Genomic DNA, 17,701 nt, shown 5'->3' with positions numbered 1-17,701 from the left:
TGGAACTCTAAGGGTCATATATAAGTAGTTTACATTTTGCTTGCTTTTGTGAAGGAAACTAAATTATGCAATTTTTATAAGGGCACTCTTAAATATGGAAGATTTAGGTGTTGACATGAAACAGGGTCGTCAGAGATCTTTGGCCTGGTAGGACCAGGGCCGGATTGTGGTCAAGTGAGGGGCTTCACCTTTTGACCTCCCCTTCCTCATAACAACAACAAGTGTAGAAATTGTCCACACATGTGTCTACAATAAGGATCCTTTGCAGCTTTCGTTTTAGTTTTTTTTTTCTCATTTTTTTTTAAGTCAGCGCCAGTAACCTAACATTAGCATAGCTAAATAGCAGTTCAGCCAAGTACCAACAAATTCCTAGCAAGAATGGGTATGCAAGAATTGGTATTTTTTGCTATTGAGCTCCCCCTAAAGTTCACTCTAACACCACTGTCGCTAATACAAATCGCACTTTGAGACTCCCTAATGGCGGTGGTACATGTGTATTTGTTGACAAGCTGAAGGATATGGAACTGGTAAAGACAACACAAGAAGTCAAAGAAGCATGTTAACTGATAAGGTAGAGTAATATTACAATATTTTACACAAATATGACTAGTGTTAGTTGACTTCGGAGATGAACGCTAACATAACAAAAAAGAATAAATCATTTTAGTTTTGCTGAAATGTTCAGCCTGTATTCCTTGTTTTCTAAGCATTTGAACGTGGAGTATGTGTAATCGAAGTAAAATAATATGATAAAGGCACATATTGTGCATAATATACATTGGATACTGTAATTTATTACAAGCTAGCTGAGTTAGATTTTTAAGGTTGCAAACCTTCAAGGAGTGAGATTAAAGACTGATCAAACTTTTTGGTGTGACATGAGCTTATTTGGATGCTAGCCTGAGACGGGACTGAGGTGACTTTTGGCATCTGGAGACGGGACTGAGATGACTTTTGGCATCTGGATAAACTACAAATCTCTGTGAGACAGGGATGACACAGATATGGTTACAGCCTACGTCGCATTCTTTCATAAAGAACATTGGCAGGGATGTTAAGGATGAAAAACTAGTGAGTCGACAACTTTTCTAACACCGCCAAACATCAAGCAAGCGCAACACAAGACATAGCATGACAGCTAATAAGTTATTACTTACAACTCCAACAGAAAGAAGGCCTGCTCGGCATCCTTTGGACTCTTTAAGCATTTGCCAAAAAGTAAAAGCTGGTCCAAGACTGACTCTTGTTCGGTTTCTTGCTCAGTTACTCTCTTCACAACGTCTTCCTCGCCTTTGCCATGATGTCCATACAGAGGATACTGTGCTAGCTTCTTCGACTTGCCAACAGAAGGGTCTAGATATTGTTGTGTGATGTGGTGCCTAGCAGCATTACGCATTTCTTGCAAGAGGTGTCGCGCCCTGTCCACCAAAGTTACATAGTGCAATGCAAGGCGTACCAGATGTGCTGTGGCAGTGGCACAGACGGCATTCTCAGCATTGCAAGTCAGTGTATCACCAAAATGATTTCCAAGCTGTTAATTTGAGGTGAAATTGTTACATAAAGTTGCTTTAAGAAACACAAAATATCAAATTGTAATGTATGATAAGAGATAACCTTCTCATTTCAATCCAGAGGCAGTGAGTAAATAATAGATAATATCTTCTTGTTGGTGCTGTGTTTTGGGTCCAACCATGGTGATGGTGGGGCCAGTCAGAGGTTTTACAAATATTTGAATATGCCTTTCAAGTACACTTTTAAGCCTTTGTGTTCTAGTCAATCAAGATGGATAGATTTATTTCCTTGAGCGGGATCAGGAGGCAGGTTCCCCCCGGGAAAATTATGTACAGTTTTAACAATTGAATGGATCAATCTGCGCACTTTGAGGAGAAATTGGAGGGACTTTTGATTTGATTTAATTTGCTGAAGTGGAATTTTAGCCACCAATCTAAAATCTGAAAAGCTATACACCAATTAAACTATTTTAAGGTGGCTTTAAAGTTTGTTTTCAAAGTTTTTTCTAAACATTCTACCTAGGCTCTTGTTGCAAACATGCCTTGAGCTGAAGCAACTATAAGTGTGTTCATCACCATCATTAGAAGAATGTAGTAGTATTACGTAGTATCAGTATTAAATAATAACATTAAGCACCAATACCATGGCATGTGTTTAGCAAATACATTTTCATTGTCACATATTGTGCAATTATAAAGCCTAGCAGGTCATCACCTAAGAAAGCCTCCGCCACACCTGGCCAGGCCCTCAGAAAGCCCCGGCCTTGACCTGGCACTTAGAAGGCAACCACTCTCTCCTTTCCCCCAGAGCCTCAGCGACCCCCCCTAGGGCCTCATGTGGGAAAGCCTCAGCCCCACCCTGGGGCCTCAGAAAGCCTCAGGTCACAATCCATGGCCTCATAAGGAGTCCTCATCCCCCAGAAAGCCTCAGACTATGCCCCAGGCCTTAACTGGTCTGTAGAGCTTCAGAAAGCCTTAGTCCTCAACTGTAAAAGCCTCAGGGAAGTCCCTGGGGTCTTAGGTCTTGCCCTAGAGGATCCCAGTCAGTCTGCTTGCCCAGTCTGTAATCAAGCCTGGGTCGGGCTTATGTCTTTGTAAGTGAAACCTCTTAGTCTGCACCACGTCTCTTCTTTGCGGTTAGGGACACAGGACTTCCTTCCTTTGTCCATGTCCCCAAGGCATAGTTGCACAATAGTGTTGTGTAATAACGTGTATCAACAAATGAATGACAGAAGAGTTTGAGAAGTTGCTCTTGTGACCCTTGTGGGATGCTACTGTTGAAGAGAGATTAAACCAAAATATTTGGCATGAACCCTCTAACCAGACAAAAACCCTCAGGCTAGGTAACCTGATCCGATTTCAGCACCGCCGATGTGTTATGCCCACAGGTTTGTAGATTTGATCATGTGTTTATAATATCTATGTGTTTTAGAATTTATATTTTGATGCATAATTAAATAAAAGGGAAAGCTGCATGGTTGAGCTTTGGACTCAGTAGAAAACATTGTCACCACAGTGCCTTGTACTGCAGAAATGCTATGCCTACACATTTTTGTGGCAAACCATGGCTTTTGCCAGAGATGTATTTTTAAATGAGCATATTTTGATACCCTCGAGATAACATTTCTTGTCACTCCACACATGGCACTCTCTCCCTTTCTCCCTCCCTCTCACTGTCAGCCTTGACAGATTGTTTAAATGTCATCCAGTATGTGTGCGCAATAGCAACTGATGTTATCTGCAGCTCTAGGTTATTGCAGGCCATTGGATTGGGTTCACATTGCTCTGCAGCTTAGAGGACAGTCATCTAATGTGCCAGGGGCCAGCTGCAGTCAGCATATTAGCCTGTTAGCTAGTTGTCTGGTTAACCGCAGTAAACCCATGCCAAAGCATTTCTGTTTGTAAATCTTAATTGTACGATAAATAATTACTTTTTTGTGCTCTTCTCACAGTTGTATGGAAACAGAAGTCAACATGTGGACTGCATAGAGACTAGCAAGGCAAATACTGTCCAAAATGTGTTTGTTGTTAGTTTCAAATAGTAGCTTACTTTTTTGTTTACAGTATTTGCCAAATATTGAGGTTTTGTCTGCATTTGAAGAGACAGTGGGGCTTAGAGAAAGCATCTGTGTACTTTGTTTATCCTATACTGTTATCACAGCGTGCAACTGTTAATTAGGGATCTTTATTTAGCAGCCAAACATACGTTAATATTGGCTTAGGTAGCGCGCGTGCACCCTGGGTGTTCGTACATTGTCTGTGATGTAAGAGGTAGCAGTGGCAAAGTTTCATTCCCACTAATGAATTAATGCTCTGTAACCCACAAGAAGATCCCTGCCTTGTGTGCTTTGGAAGGCTTTCATTCACGATTGGACCACATTTGAAACTATTCAAATTGAATTATTTACCAAAGGGAATATCCCAGAGACTTGCTCGGAAAATGCATTGTGTGATATATGCATTCATTGCCTTTGATACTTTAAGTACTTAACACATGGTGTGAAATAACATTACTTTTTAAACTGATAGCAGTCCAAACATTACAAGACCTTAAGGGCAAGCACATTCTCTCGTTCATTCTCTCTCTCTCTCTTTCTTTCTCTCTCTCTCTCTCTCTCTCTCTCTCTCTCTCTCTCAAACACACACACTTTCTCTCTCTCACAGACACACGCTTTCTCCCACTCTCTCTCTCTCTCTCTCTCTCTCTCTCTCTCTCACACACAAACACACACACACACACACACACACACACACACACACACACACACACACACACACACACAACACACACACACACACACACACACACACACACACACACACACACACACACACACACACACACACACACACACACGCGCGCACACACACACACACACACACACACATACACACACACACAGTTCATATTGTCATATTGTCAATTTGTAGGTGTGTAGTGAATGTGTGCCCTGCAGATAGAGATGGATGAGAATAGTGCTTGTAGGACAAAGTGAAGGACGTCAGCTGTTGTTATTTAAATCACGGGAATCAGAAGGATATGATCAATAAAATACAACAATGGCCTATTTGAGTTGAAATGAAATGCCTAAGTGGTTGAACAAAATATCCCTAACACACTTCACAGTTTTGAGCGAGAGTCAGGATGTAAGCAGCAGACTCGAGCCACAGACTCGATGCGTCACCCACGGCCAACCACCCCTGAGTGACGTGGGTGTCCACATGGGCCTGTGATGCGTGGCTTGGGGTTGGTTGCCGGAGTTAGGTTGGCCTCTCGTAGGGAGAAACCCTGGCCCTGCATCATGTCACGGACGGGCTGAAGCACTGAACGATGCTTAACACCATGTAGTGATTTCCAGCTATTATTAGCTTAGGAACAGCAAAGCCTCTTAGAGCTCTTTATTTAACTGGATCGGCAGTCTGATGTGTGGGTCCTTGGGTTGTGACTAAAGCATTCTGCCTCAGAGCACGGAGCTGGACCCCTCGGTTTGAAAAGTTTGGCAGGGCGGAGAATGCTATTGACAATGAATTGGTCATATGGCAGCCATTTCAGAGTCACTGATTGAACATCCGAGCCTCAGGCATCAGGTTATTTCTTAGATACATGAATGGAACTGTCCCTGTCAAATAGGGACCAGGCATCCATTCCTTCTTACCTGCAACCTTTTATTATATAGAATAAATACTTATTGGACTGCCTTAAAGAAAGGGTCTCCATTTAGGCAGGAGAAGGCAATGACAGTGGAGGGCATTATATGATACAGAGCATTGTGCATATGCCTCATGCTGCAGTTTCAGTATAATAAATGTCTCTGCTTTTATGCTAAACCATACACTGGGTTTATCACAGAACCTCTTAGTGACCGAATCAAATTCCCCTCTCAGTTATGCGGGTACAACTGCACTGTGTCTTTTATGGTGTGGTCCACCAGAGCAGATCCTCACTAGGGCACTAGCACTCAGTGCAGTGTCTGGGGTAGCTCCCCTGGGGTTGTCTGCTCCACATGTGGCCCTGCCCTGCCGTGTCCCGTTGTCATCCTTCTGCTTGTTTTTGGAGCAGGTGGTCCTGATCTGGCTCTGACAGGGTGCTTTCCCGCTTGGCTGCGAGCTGAGACCAAGCACCCGGCTGTTGCTATCGGGTGGCAGGCACATGAGGGGCCTTCTGGAGGGGGCAAGGGGGGGTGGTTGGGATGGGGAGGCAAGAGCGAGGTGTGGGAAGGGAAGGGAGGAAGGTCCTTCCTGTGGCTCACTCAGACTTCAGCAGATCCTTTGCGCAAAAGAGCCTTGGGATTATCATCGGCCGAGTTATTTCAGATGTGCCAGCTGAGGAGCTGGCGCTCTCACTGGCCTTAGAGCGTGTCACGGTAAAGACACCATAGACAATACTACACCGCTCTACAGAATACCGCACATACATTTCAATATATGTTATATATGTTTTCTTTTTCAGAAAATGATCATATTCTCCCAGTAAATAAAATGGAAATCAAATGCACTGTTGGTCTGTTTACTAACCTCACTTGAGTTTTGTAACTGTCCTTGAGAAGATGTTTACGCTGCTTTTCACCGTCTCATGTTCCTCTCTCTTGCTCGTCTCGTTTGCTTGGCTACCCTAATGAATTGGCTGGCTATGGCACGGTAATTAATTGAAGTCTTGTCTGCCTCACAAATGACAAATATATTGAGATTTACTCAAAATGGAGGGATTGATTTCCTTATTAAATGTGATGGCCTGTGTGCAATCTGCCTCTGTAGAATCCCACTGCATGAGCTCTCCATAAATCTAGACAAAGGCTTAATGTAAAATATAAAAAACATTATCAGAAAAGTGGACTCATGTTTCATTTACCCATCTCATGCCGGTGCTATTCACTAAAACATAAAATACTTAAAATTCACTTGCATTTGCCCCTTAAAACGATGAAAAAGCCCTTAATTTGTATTTAGGGGTTCTTAACGTGCAAACATTGACCCTGAGTTTAGCCAAGCCCATAGTTACTCCTTTAAAATGTCCTGAAATGTGTGATTGATTAAGGATTAAGTCCTTCAAAATTCAAGGGATTATTAAGGAGTTTATTTACAGATTGAAGGCTCTCTCTCTCTCTCTAAATTATGCTTTTATGACAGATATGACTCTACTTAGTGTGAAACCTTTTTTTTTTTTTTTTTACAAACATACAAACATAAGATTGAACATTAGAGCAAGGGTATTGCTGGAAATTGATATATATGCTTTCAGAGCAAGATATTGCCAGTTATATTGCCAAAGGACACCAGTTATCACGCTAGCAAGGTTGTATCAGTTCAAACATGGCTGTTGGAAGTATTTGCAGGGTTTTTGCATTTCTTTTTTGTAGTTATTTAACTAACTAGTTTTAGACCAAAACTGCTGCTTTAAAATTAGCAATGTTTTGTGTATCTTGTTTATGCAAACAATTAAAACAGGAGTTGTGAACTATTGAGATAAGAATGCAGTCACTTTGTGTCTGTTTGTGAACAGTTCAACAGAGTCACTATATGTATAGGTTAGTTACAGTAAAAGTTAAAACTAAACGTAAAAGGGCATACATCTAGGAATATGATACGGTATGTGTTAAAGTACCATAATGCACTATTTGGAATTTAAGGGAAAAATTACTTTATCAGTTGTTATTTACGGGGTAAATGTCCCCTGTTTAAGGAGCAAGCTTAAGTGGTTTTGTCCCTTAAAAAACTAATCTGTGCACAAATCTACTTAATTTTCCCGCAGAAAAATCTGTATTATTTTTAAGAATAACTTAAGGTGTAAATTCAGTGGTTCTGTTTTTTAGTGATTGTAACACAGAGGACAAGGCAGACGTCTCTTAACAGTTCCATCCAACAATAGGTTCAGGACATGCTTTACCCAGGTAAATCTTAATGTAACGTGACATTACCTTGTAATTCAGGTCCTGTGGTTAGGCTGTTGTGATTCATTATTTGGAAACATGTTTATTGTTGTGGTTAAATTATATACCGCTTCAAAGATGCCAGAATGGAATTCTTTGGAAAAACAACTTCAATCTTTTGGTAGTAGTTGCACTGCTGCTGATTAGCCTATATTCAGATGACCAAAATATTTGCCTCCAGTTTCACATTTTGCAAAATTAAATACTTTAAATAGTTATTTAAATACTTTTTTTTTATCTCAGAAATACTAACAAAACAACAAACAAGGCTGACTTTCAGTCAGTTTAATTGCACAAGATTCACGATTCACTGCAAAACACTGGTGTTATATGTTAAAGGCGAAACAGGACACACACACTCACACACACGCAGGCCTGAGGTAGCTGTGAATTCACTCTCTGCTTTTAACCCATCCCGGATCGTCCTTCCTCCAGGACCCTCCAGGAGCAGTGGGCAGCTTCTCAGTGCATGGGAACCAAGTGAACCGTCCACATGAAATGCCGCTTATTCTACTTTAATTGTTGCTCTAGAAAAGACAACCATCTCCATGTGCTATAAATCTGTTATACACATAAGTGTAAAGATCTGTTCTGTTATCTTTGCAATTTGTTTTTATCTCTCTTCTGGACATGAGTTTTATCCATATGTAGGCTATGTGGCAGATGGAACGGAGCAGGGGAAAGGCTTGTGTGTGTGTGTGTGTGTGTGTGTGTGTGTGTGTGTGTGTGTTTGTGTGTGTGTGTGTGTGTGTGTGTGTGCGCCCTGTGTCTCCTTCCCCTGTCTAAACCAGAGGGTTAGTGTGGCAGGGCGCGCGCAGCGTGGCAGAGTCCTGTGACGCGCACTCCTCATGTCCTTTTCCCTACTGTCAGTCAAGCCCTGTCGTCAGAGGATGCGCGTGTCTTGTGACAGCCCAGGCCCTGTGTGGCCCATCTATAAATAAAGCCCCGAGCTGCCTCTGCCTCTGCCTCTGTTGCTGAAGTCCAGAGAGTCCATCTGCTCCCCTCTCTCCTCTGAGCTGTACGGCCCAGGGGAGAGTGCATCTGATTCAGATGAGTCAGTATTGCTAACAGAGACACATAAATGCATCTGCTTGCCTTTTTGAAAATCAAACCTGTGCTTAGAGTGATCCACATGGCGCAGTAGATAATTACTGCCGGATTGATCACGGCAGAGCCCATGCCCATGAACCTGACTCCTGCTCTTACAGTGTGCCATCTCATCTCATCTCATTGCCCGCAGTGCCACACGTGACGGCCTGGCATCCCGCCCGAGCCGCTGTGCAATGTGTGCAGCTGTGGTCAACAGTGCTAGGCCTAGGCTGAGGCTGTCTGGCCTTGTCTGTCTCCACTCTGTGCAATCACTGGAAGCTCATCAATAACCTCTAATAGAGCAGCGCATGACAATAGGCCGCGTGTGTGTGCGAGTGGGCCAGGCCCCTGCCTCTGGAGGCTGAGCTAGTGTGTGTGTGTGTGTGTGTGTGTGTGTGTGTGTGTGTCTGTGTGTGTGTGTGTGTGTGTGTGTGTGTGTGTGTGTGTGTGTGTGGGCAGAGAAGGCTCCATGGCCGGGGTTTATTAATAGGGTGCTGGGGCTGCAGTGCTGACAGCTCGGAGCACACACCGGTGTGTGTGAATTTGTTTCCTGAGTAGCGATGTTGGGTCGGTTATTCCCCTGTTGGATTGGTGCCTATCGGCTGCCTCCCTGCCCCCACCCTTTATCTATCTGTTTTCTCTTACGCTGGGTCTGACTCTTTCTTTGTGACACTTTCCCCTCTGTGTTTCTTCCTCTCTCAATCACGTACTCACAGCCATTTTCTCTGTTTTGAGGTATTGTGATATCACCTCTATGGACCCCATGATGTTGTCACTGTAAATACTAGATTAGTTTTTTTGTTTGTGACTCCCCTGTGGTTTTATTGTAAGCAGACAGAGCTCATTCCTTTTCAGGGCAAACTGAGTAGTGTACCAATAAAGGCATTAGATAACTTATCCTGGATTATTTGGCAACCTCTTATCTCTCCTCCCGGCTCAAGGGACCTTGAAAGAGGAGAAGTGAATAAGCCGAGTAGGTTTCTTTTTTAAGATGCTAATTGAGATCTGTCACTCCAGTGGCAACTCTCACTCATCAGTGAGTGAACTCTCACCGTCCTGACTGTTTTCTTTTCTTCTTCCTCTTCTTCTTCATGTAGACTTGGAGCCTGATGACAACACCTCGTTCTACATCCTTAACGTGGGACAGCCGCAGACGATGGTCAACCAATCCATCAACATCCCCCGCCTTGGTATGCAGCCGCACTCGCAGGTCATCTCCACCTCGCCACGCCTCCAGTCGCACAAAATGTACGAACCCAGCTACGAGCTGCTGCAGGACTCCACCAAGTGCAGCCAGCCCTGCGGGCCGCCCAAGGCCTTCGAGTGCCCGAGCATCCAGATTACCTCCATCTCCCCCAGCTGCCAGCAGGAGATGGACGCCCATGACGATGACATGCATGGCGGCAAGGGGCCCGACAGGGACTACCAGGACCGGCCCATGTCGCGGGACCACCTGTACCTGCCCTTAGACCACTCCTACAGGGACTCCTCACTGAGCCCCAGCCCCTGCAGTAGCCTGTCGTCCCGGAGCTGGTTCTCGGACGCCTCATCCTGCGAGTCCTTCTCCCACGTGTACGACGACGTGGACTCAGAGTTGAACGAGGCGGCGGCCCGCTTCACCCTGGGCTCGCCGCTCACGTCGCCCGGCTGCTCCCCGCAGGCCGGTGGACTGGAGGAGCCCTGGCAGCACCACCACCCGGCCTTCACCCACTCACACTCGCTCTCACCGCGACAGTCGCCCTGCCACTCGCCGCGCACCAGCGTCACCGACGAGAACTGGCTGAGCCCGCGTCCACCCTCCCGGCCCTCATCACGCCCCACCTCCCCCTGCGGCAAGAGACGTCACTCCAGCGCCGACATCTGCTACCCGGTCTCCATGTCCCCACACCACTCCCCGACACCCACCCCGGGGCCCTCCCCTAGGGGTAGCGTGACGGAGGACACCTGGATCGGCAGCCCCTCGCTTGGGGTGTCTCCGTTCCAGTGCTGCCCCTCCGAGGCCGACATCCCCTCCAAGACCCGCAAGACCTCGCAGGACCGGACGCCGCCGCTCCAGCCCTGCAAAGGGGACATGGGGCTGGATGATTCCGGAAACGTGTCCCCGCTGCTGGACTCCCCCGCCGAGGAGGCCCTGCACGGCCTGAAGAAGGATGGTCCGGGAGAGCAGTACCTCTCGGTCCCCTCACACTTCACCTGGAACAAACCCAAGCCCGGACACACCCCCATCTTCAGGTATATTACTGCTGCCTCTCTGCCAGCCGCTGCCTTTCATTGAAGATGCCCTTATCAATGTCCAAAGTTAATAACAGTACTGGGTCAAGGTAAGGCAAGGTCTCAAAACTTAGGTATAGTCTCTGTTTCATAAGCCCAGTAAGTGAGGACGACTCTTGATCTGGTCAGATCCAGATCCAGATGATCAGAGTTCGGTCATAAAATGTAATGTGAAACGTATTTCTGAAAGCCACCACTGTTAATAACAGTACTGCTTTTGATATAAATATATTACTGGGTAAAGGTAAGGCAAGGTCTCAAAACTTAGGTATAGTCTGTTTTATAAGCCCAGTAAGATGGTCTGATCCAGATCCAGATGATCAGAGTTCGGTCGTAAAATTGAATGTGGCACGTAATTCTGATAACCACACAAAGGGCATTATCAGGTTAGGTTGACGCTAATCAACTCCTGCTTGGCTGTGAAGGATTTCAAGTTTATATATTCACAGGTAGTATAGTATAAAATAATAGCATACTAACAAGTTTGAAATTAGAATTATAAAGTTAACTTTGCTGCCTGTTTCGCATCATTAGTGAATATTAGTGGAGCAAGGAGTGCTTTTCAGTTGTCCAAATGTGCAGATGTGCAGAGCAGATGAAGGCATGGCCTTGTTTATGTATCCTGAACCCTGGCGCCGTAAATCAGCCAGGAGTGAATGTGGCTGTGTGATCCACACATGTTCCCTGTGCTCCGCTAGTTCTACCTTTGACCCCATGACCGTGAGAGCCCCACTGAGACGAGCAACAAATGGACACACACACACACACACACAAACGCGCGTCTTGAAACAAAGATCAGAAGTGCTTGCACCCAACAGCTCGCAATCCAAAATAAATCCAGCATCAAAGTGGCCTGGCTTAGATCGGCAGGCACATGACCCAAGTCATGCACTTATATCTGCCACTGGCATTAAACCTGACACTAGCATGTGAGTGCCTAAAAGAATGAGCAGTCAGTATGAGCATCTGTACACCTCTCCTTAGGGGTCAAGGGCGCTAGATTTGTGTGTTTTTTTGGTGGGTGTGTGTGTTTATAAATTTGTGAAATTCTGTTTGTATTCTATTTCTGTTTGTGTGTGTGAGAGAGATTGTGTGGGTGGGTTCAGCTGTCCCATGCACAAACATACATGCTCTCATTAATATACCTAGGGACTCTACTGTTTGTTGGTCTATGTCTGGATGCATGCATATGCGTGCATGTGTGTGTGCGTCTGTGTGTGTGTGTGTGGGGGGGTGGGTGATTGAGCTCGTACGGCTACCACGGCCTTTTAAATATGTAGGCTAATGGCTGAAAGACGACGTGACAGGAGTAGCAGGCTCAGACACCGAAGGAAGGTTACGATATTTCAGGCCGTGGGGAGCCACTCCCCCATTGGCCTCAGGTTTCCAGCATCTCCTCTTCCTGGTTGCCATGGCAGCGCTGCTCGCTCACTTCCTGGCTTATGTCATCCCACAAGAGAGACAGAGTGATGCCCCTGTTGTGATGACACACACACACGCTCACACAAACACAAACAAAAACAACACAGACACTGTCCAAAAGAAAAGGCTCTTTTGAAGGAAAGAAATAAGTTAAATGGCCCTGCAGAACTGTGTGAATTTGAATTTTTTGAGTGGTAAACACTGGTCATGGTGAAGAGGTGGCAGCACAATACCCTCTTTGACCAAAATGCCAGAAACATGTGCCCCCCCCCCCCCCCCATCCCTCTCCCACAGCCAACCTCTCAGCCCTCCAAACATTCCAAATGTCAACCTCTTTTCTTTCCTTTTCATCTGCCCTCTCTCAGAAGCACAGTGTATTTTGAGGGCGACGTCCAACAAAAGCGGAGCCGCTAATTTTTGTCCGGAGCACTGACTGATCCTGTCCGCGGTTCAGCTTGCAGGTTTTGGAAACTTGGAGAGTGAATGGATGCGTGACTCACATTGCTTGTCGGGTCCTATCGAGTGCTTCTCTTCGTGGACAACGTGTGTGTGTGCTTTTTCGTTTTTTCAGTGCCAAGCCTGGCCCAGTGCGGAGATGGCGTGTGTGTACAGCCCTGTTGTGTTGGTGGAACACAAGCTGTGTGCCAAGCTCTATATCTTGCCCATCCCTGCTGGTGGCACAAAAGCAGTCTTAGGGGCTAACAGCAGAGCCACATTCGCAGTCACAGTCCTGCTTGTCCACAGTGCAGACAGCAGTGATGGGGCCAGCTCTTACTCATTAAGCCAGAATTAACCATAACACCGGGCGTGCCAAGACACACACACACATCCACCCACAAATACTCACACACACACACACACACACACACACACACACACCCACACACACACACACACACACACACACCCACACACACACACCCACACACACACACACACACACACACACACACACACACACACACACACCACATATGCATGCACAATCAGACATACGTACATACTGAATATATGTGTATAACACACACACACATATACACACACACACCCTAGAAACATGTTGTCTCTGTCTCACACCCTTATACACACACACACCCTTGTTCTGGCATCTGCCCACCTTCCTCCAGCTTGTGTCCGTTCTGTATATACTAGCTCACGATGCGCAAGCCGTCACAGCACTGGTGTTTTCATGGGGCCGCGGCACGCTGTGTTTACCTTTCTGTGCAGCGCTCTACATTACTCAGCCATCCTGCTCACTCTCCACCCCAACCCCCCTCCACCACTGTGTGTGTGTGTGTGTGTGTGTGTGTGTGTGTGTGTGTGTGGAGGCCATGGAGGAGAGAGAGAGAGAAAGAGAGGGAGGGGGTGGAGGAAGCCATGTCACGCTCTAACTGTGAACAGATAGCGGCAAGAGCGCCCAACACGTGGAGCGCAGACAAGAGAGTGGAAGGAAAGGAGGAAAAAAACACCCTGTGACTTCTTCTCGCTGGAAACTGCCATAAATATAAAGAGGAGGGGTAATTGCAGTGGCTGCGTTTTATAGGGTGGGGGGGGGGGGGGGGCTGCTTCTCCTGTTCAGGACAGGCGTTGATGTGTGGCAGCCCAGGAAGAGAGAAGGAAGGGGTGGCAGGCAGGGCTGGAGAGGCGTGTTTATTTTTGAAAGCAGCTGTTCAAATATGACTGTAGCTTGCTTAGATTCCCAAAAAACATACACACATCCACGATCATGGAGAGAAAACATATGCGTGTGTGTTGGAATATGGCTGTGTTAAACTGTGTGTGTGTGTGTGTGTCTCTGTGTGTGTATGTGTGTGTTGGAATATGGCTGTGTTGAACTGAGTGTGTGAATATGTGTGTGTGTGTGTGTTTGTTTGTCTAAAGTTATATTTGTCCAAAAACTTGGCCCCCATCCATCCACTACTGACATTAACTGCTGAATTCCCCCCAAGTGAATCACTTCTAATATGCCTCAACCTGACCTATGGCAGCGTTGTTGTTCCGGAAATATAGTTGCACTTGCTCAGAGGGGCCTTACAGGCAGTATGATTCATGGTTCATGATCAGTTTCTTTGCCCCTCAACACCTAGTAAAATGTATCATCTATGATTATGGGAAGTTTGAGAATAGCCCAGCAGTCCTTAAACCTATTTCTGTTCAGGGACCTGACTGTTGTTGGTTACGGCTGTCAACATATTTTAATTTTCTTGTGTGTGTGTGTTTGTTTGTGTGTGTCTACAGAACATCATCACTGCCTCCACTGGACTGGCCTTTACCAAACCAGTTTGGACAGTATGACCTGAAGATCGAGGTTCACCCCAAGGCTCACCACCGGGCACACTATGAGACAGAGGGCAGTCGAGGGGCTGTGAAGGCGTCGTCCGGGGGACACCCTGTGGTCAAGGTGAGTGAGATGATCCAGACTGACCCAGATCAGCGGTCTGTCACTCCTGCCCTAGTGTACTGAAATGACACCTAATCAGCTCAGAGGGAAGGGCTTGAATTACCCCTTTGACCACAAATGGTGTTTTGTTAGATCCTTTACATCTTCGTATGTTCTGCTTTCCCAAATTCAGTCCTCGAGTTGTCACTAGGACATTGACGTTCTTATGCGTTCACATGTAACATTAGCAGCCCACTATGTTCATCACTTATCCACAGGGCAGTAGGGGCAACTCAGACTCAGGAAGTAGAACTTGAGACACTTGACCACAGGAGAAGAGAGAGAGAGAAAAAGAGAGAGAGAGAGAGAGAGAGAGAAGGAGAGCTTTACAGCACCGTAAAGGAGAGAGCTGGTCAAGCAAGACTTTCCTGTCCTTCTGACCTCATTTGCTGTGAAGGAATCTTACGAAAGAGAGTCAGCCTACAATCTGACCCCTGTTCCCCCCCAAATCCATCAAAACTGACAATAATGATGACAACTAGAATGCACACGCAAGCAGCAACCCCACTTTTGTGCCGTGACTTTCCAGGCTGGTGCTAAAGGCCGGTGTTACGTTATGTTGAAGCCAGCGCTGGCCATATAAAGTGGAGCCCAATTAGTTTTTTGTCATTTGATCCATCAGATTGGCTGACTAATCTTTCAGCCATTCTCTCCCGCAGGGCGTGCATTGGAGCCCCTGCCAGTGCAGCCCGGGACGGTGAATATTTCATAGGAAAGGGGAAGGCAGCCTATTGTGCTCTGACGGTTTCAGGACATGAATGCAGGGCCTCGGCCACGGTTGTGTAACCGGCCAGCGCCTTGTCCAATGGAAGGTGGGGGAGAGGGAGAGGGAGAGAGAAAAGGACAGGGGCATCTCAAGTGTACACCTGTGGCTTTCAATGCTCCACTGAACAACTAAAGCGTAAGGCTCCTGCTGGGTTTGTCATGGTGAGGGGTGAACTTCATGGCCTGCAGAGCATTATTTTTTTTATTTTATTTAATTTCCCACATAGCTTTCTTGCATTATCACAAAAATGCATTTGGCCCAGTGGCAGTTCACAAAAAATAATTGTTTACATTGGTGCTTTCAGTTAAGCTTGAATTAACCAAAAGCAATAGCAGTGAGTTGCAGTGTCCTCAGCGGGTGTCATGGTCAGCATGGTTGGGTAGAGGCCGTTTCCCCCCTTCTCAGTAGAGTCATTTTTAACCGTTTAAACACTTGGCCCAGATCACAGCTCGCCATGTGTGAGGATACATAATTCAGGTATCAGAAGGCTCTTCTAATGAAGACCCCCTTCCTCCCTTCCCTCATTATACCCTCAGCAACCCCCGTTCCCCCAATTTCATCTGCACCGTTATGTTCACCTCATTCAAGAACACTGATTTTGAAACGTCACACAAGGTGAAGAAACTCACTTTTAGCAGCTTTAGCCTACTTAGGACATCTCAGTTTACGCCACTCGTCTGTTTAATGTCTCTGGAAGCGGACGCCATATTTTGATGACAAGATCATTTTCTATACATAGCCGCAACCAGCACTCCGGTTCACAGAAAGGCTTTTAAGGTGACATTGCAAAATTGTTTGTTTCCGGCAAGCTGGACATAATTCAGCTAGAAACTATTTGCGATCTTACCAGACCTGTTTTTGTTTTTAATTAATAGCATACATTTGTTTCCTATTTGTACTGGTTTCACATGTAACAAACTCAGTCTTCTTGCTTCAGTCGCCCCAGTCTGTGGTGTACACAGAGCCTCTTACTGTGCTATACATGTGCTAGCTGCTGCGGCTAACATTGCCATGTCATTGCCGCATGGGCACTGCCTAGTTTTGCCTCCGTGGGGGTGGGGTGGGTGCTGGTGGAGTGGCAGCCTGGTTAGAAACGTGCTGCCACCCTTGCACACGGCTGCGGCCCAGTGGGAGCCCGAGGCGTCGCCCTCTGCGGGCCGTGATGTCATCGTGTGACGCCACAGCTGCCATCTGGCCCTGGTGTGGGCTTCCTTTGTGACTGGCACCCAGATGATGGCACCACACACAGCCGCTCTGTCAACAGGAAACCAGTGCCATGAGACCCGGAAGGGAGCCATTGGCTCTGTGTTATAGGTGTAAGATAACAGTATAATGCAGTGTGTGTGTGTGTGTGTGTGTGTGTACAGTATTGTGCGGTAGGTGTGGACACATTTGATACAGATCCATCTCTCCCCCATAGTCTGCCGCCTGTTTTATCAGTAGGGATTGCATTTTCCTGACGAAGGTGCATTTTCCTTGTCTTGTCTGCGAAACGTGGGATGTGGAGTAAATCATTAGTCGAGAGAGCAGCTCCAGCAGAATAGAGTGCTGGCTGAGATAGCGTCAGGTTTTGGCCCCGTCACCACCATCATGCTTCTCCTACCGTGTTCTGACATGTTTTTAGACAATAGAGCGTGGCTACTAGGACAGGAGTTGCAGAATCCTCTCTCCTGGTCTTCTTATGAATAGCATCTGCTTCACTTTAAACTCATAGTTTGGGACTAAAGGTTGTTTAGGCTTTAGGTAATGGATATGTTTGAATGCTCACACACTTGCCTCACAAGTGTAAGAAGTCCTTGATTTAAGCCACTGACCATTTGTTAAGCTGTAAGTCAGACACTCCTTCACATTTCAGCTTGTCAGCGAAAGTGAATCTGGCTACAAAACTGCAACAGAATGATGAGCAGACTTCAACGGGCTCTTAGTGTGGGTTGCAAGCAGATGCCAGTAATGTAGGAATACTTAACCTTTTTATCAATGAAGGCTTTTTGCAGGATTCTGGAGTGAAAAAATAAGATTTTATGCCAGAGACATCGAAAAGGTCCTGAAAATATATTTGAGGAAATGATATGTGAAGCATCACTGTCATTTGAAGAAAAGTTGAAAAAGTAGAAAAAATAAAGGGAAGGTGAGAGGCTCAACTTGAGCAGACTTCAACGGGCTCTTAATGTGGGTGGCAAGCAGAGGCCAGTAATGTAGGAACGCTTAACCTGTCATCTAACGCCTTTTTAAAATAAAGGGAAGGTTCAAAAAAGCATATGTCAAAATGCCATAA

The 17,701-nt window shown here is 46.0% G+C and overlaps 1 protein-coding gene across 1 annotated transcript in view; it reads left to right on the top strand.

Moving 5' to 3' along the window:
- The window catches only part of nfatc3a (nuclear factor of activated T cells 3a), a 58,435-nt gene that overhangs the window by 6,848 nt on the left and 33,886 nt on the right, over nucleotides 1-17,701 (top strand). The window contains exons 2-3 of the mRNA XM_080843762.1: nucleotides 9,625-10,759; nucleotides 14,459-14,621. Of these exons, the coding sequence (XP_080699888.1) occupies nucleotides 9,625-10,759; nucleotides 14,459-14,621 (1,298 nt within the window). The remainder of the gene's footprint in view (nucleotides 1-9,624; nucleotides 10,760-14,458; nucleotides 14,622-17,701) is intronic.

This window comes from Sprattus sprattus, assembly GCF_963457725.1.
Source record: "Sprattus sprattus genome assembly, chromosome: 8".
NCBI lineage: Eukaryota > Metazoa > Chordata > Actinopteri > Clupeiformes > Clupeidae > Sprattus > Sprattus sprattus.
The sequence above is the reverse complement of the archived record's forward strand: the minus strand, read 5'-3'. Positions and strand labels throughout refer to the sequence as shown.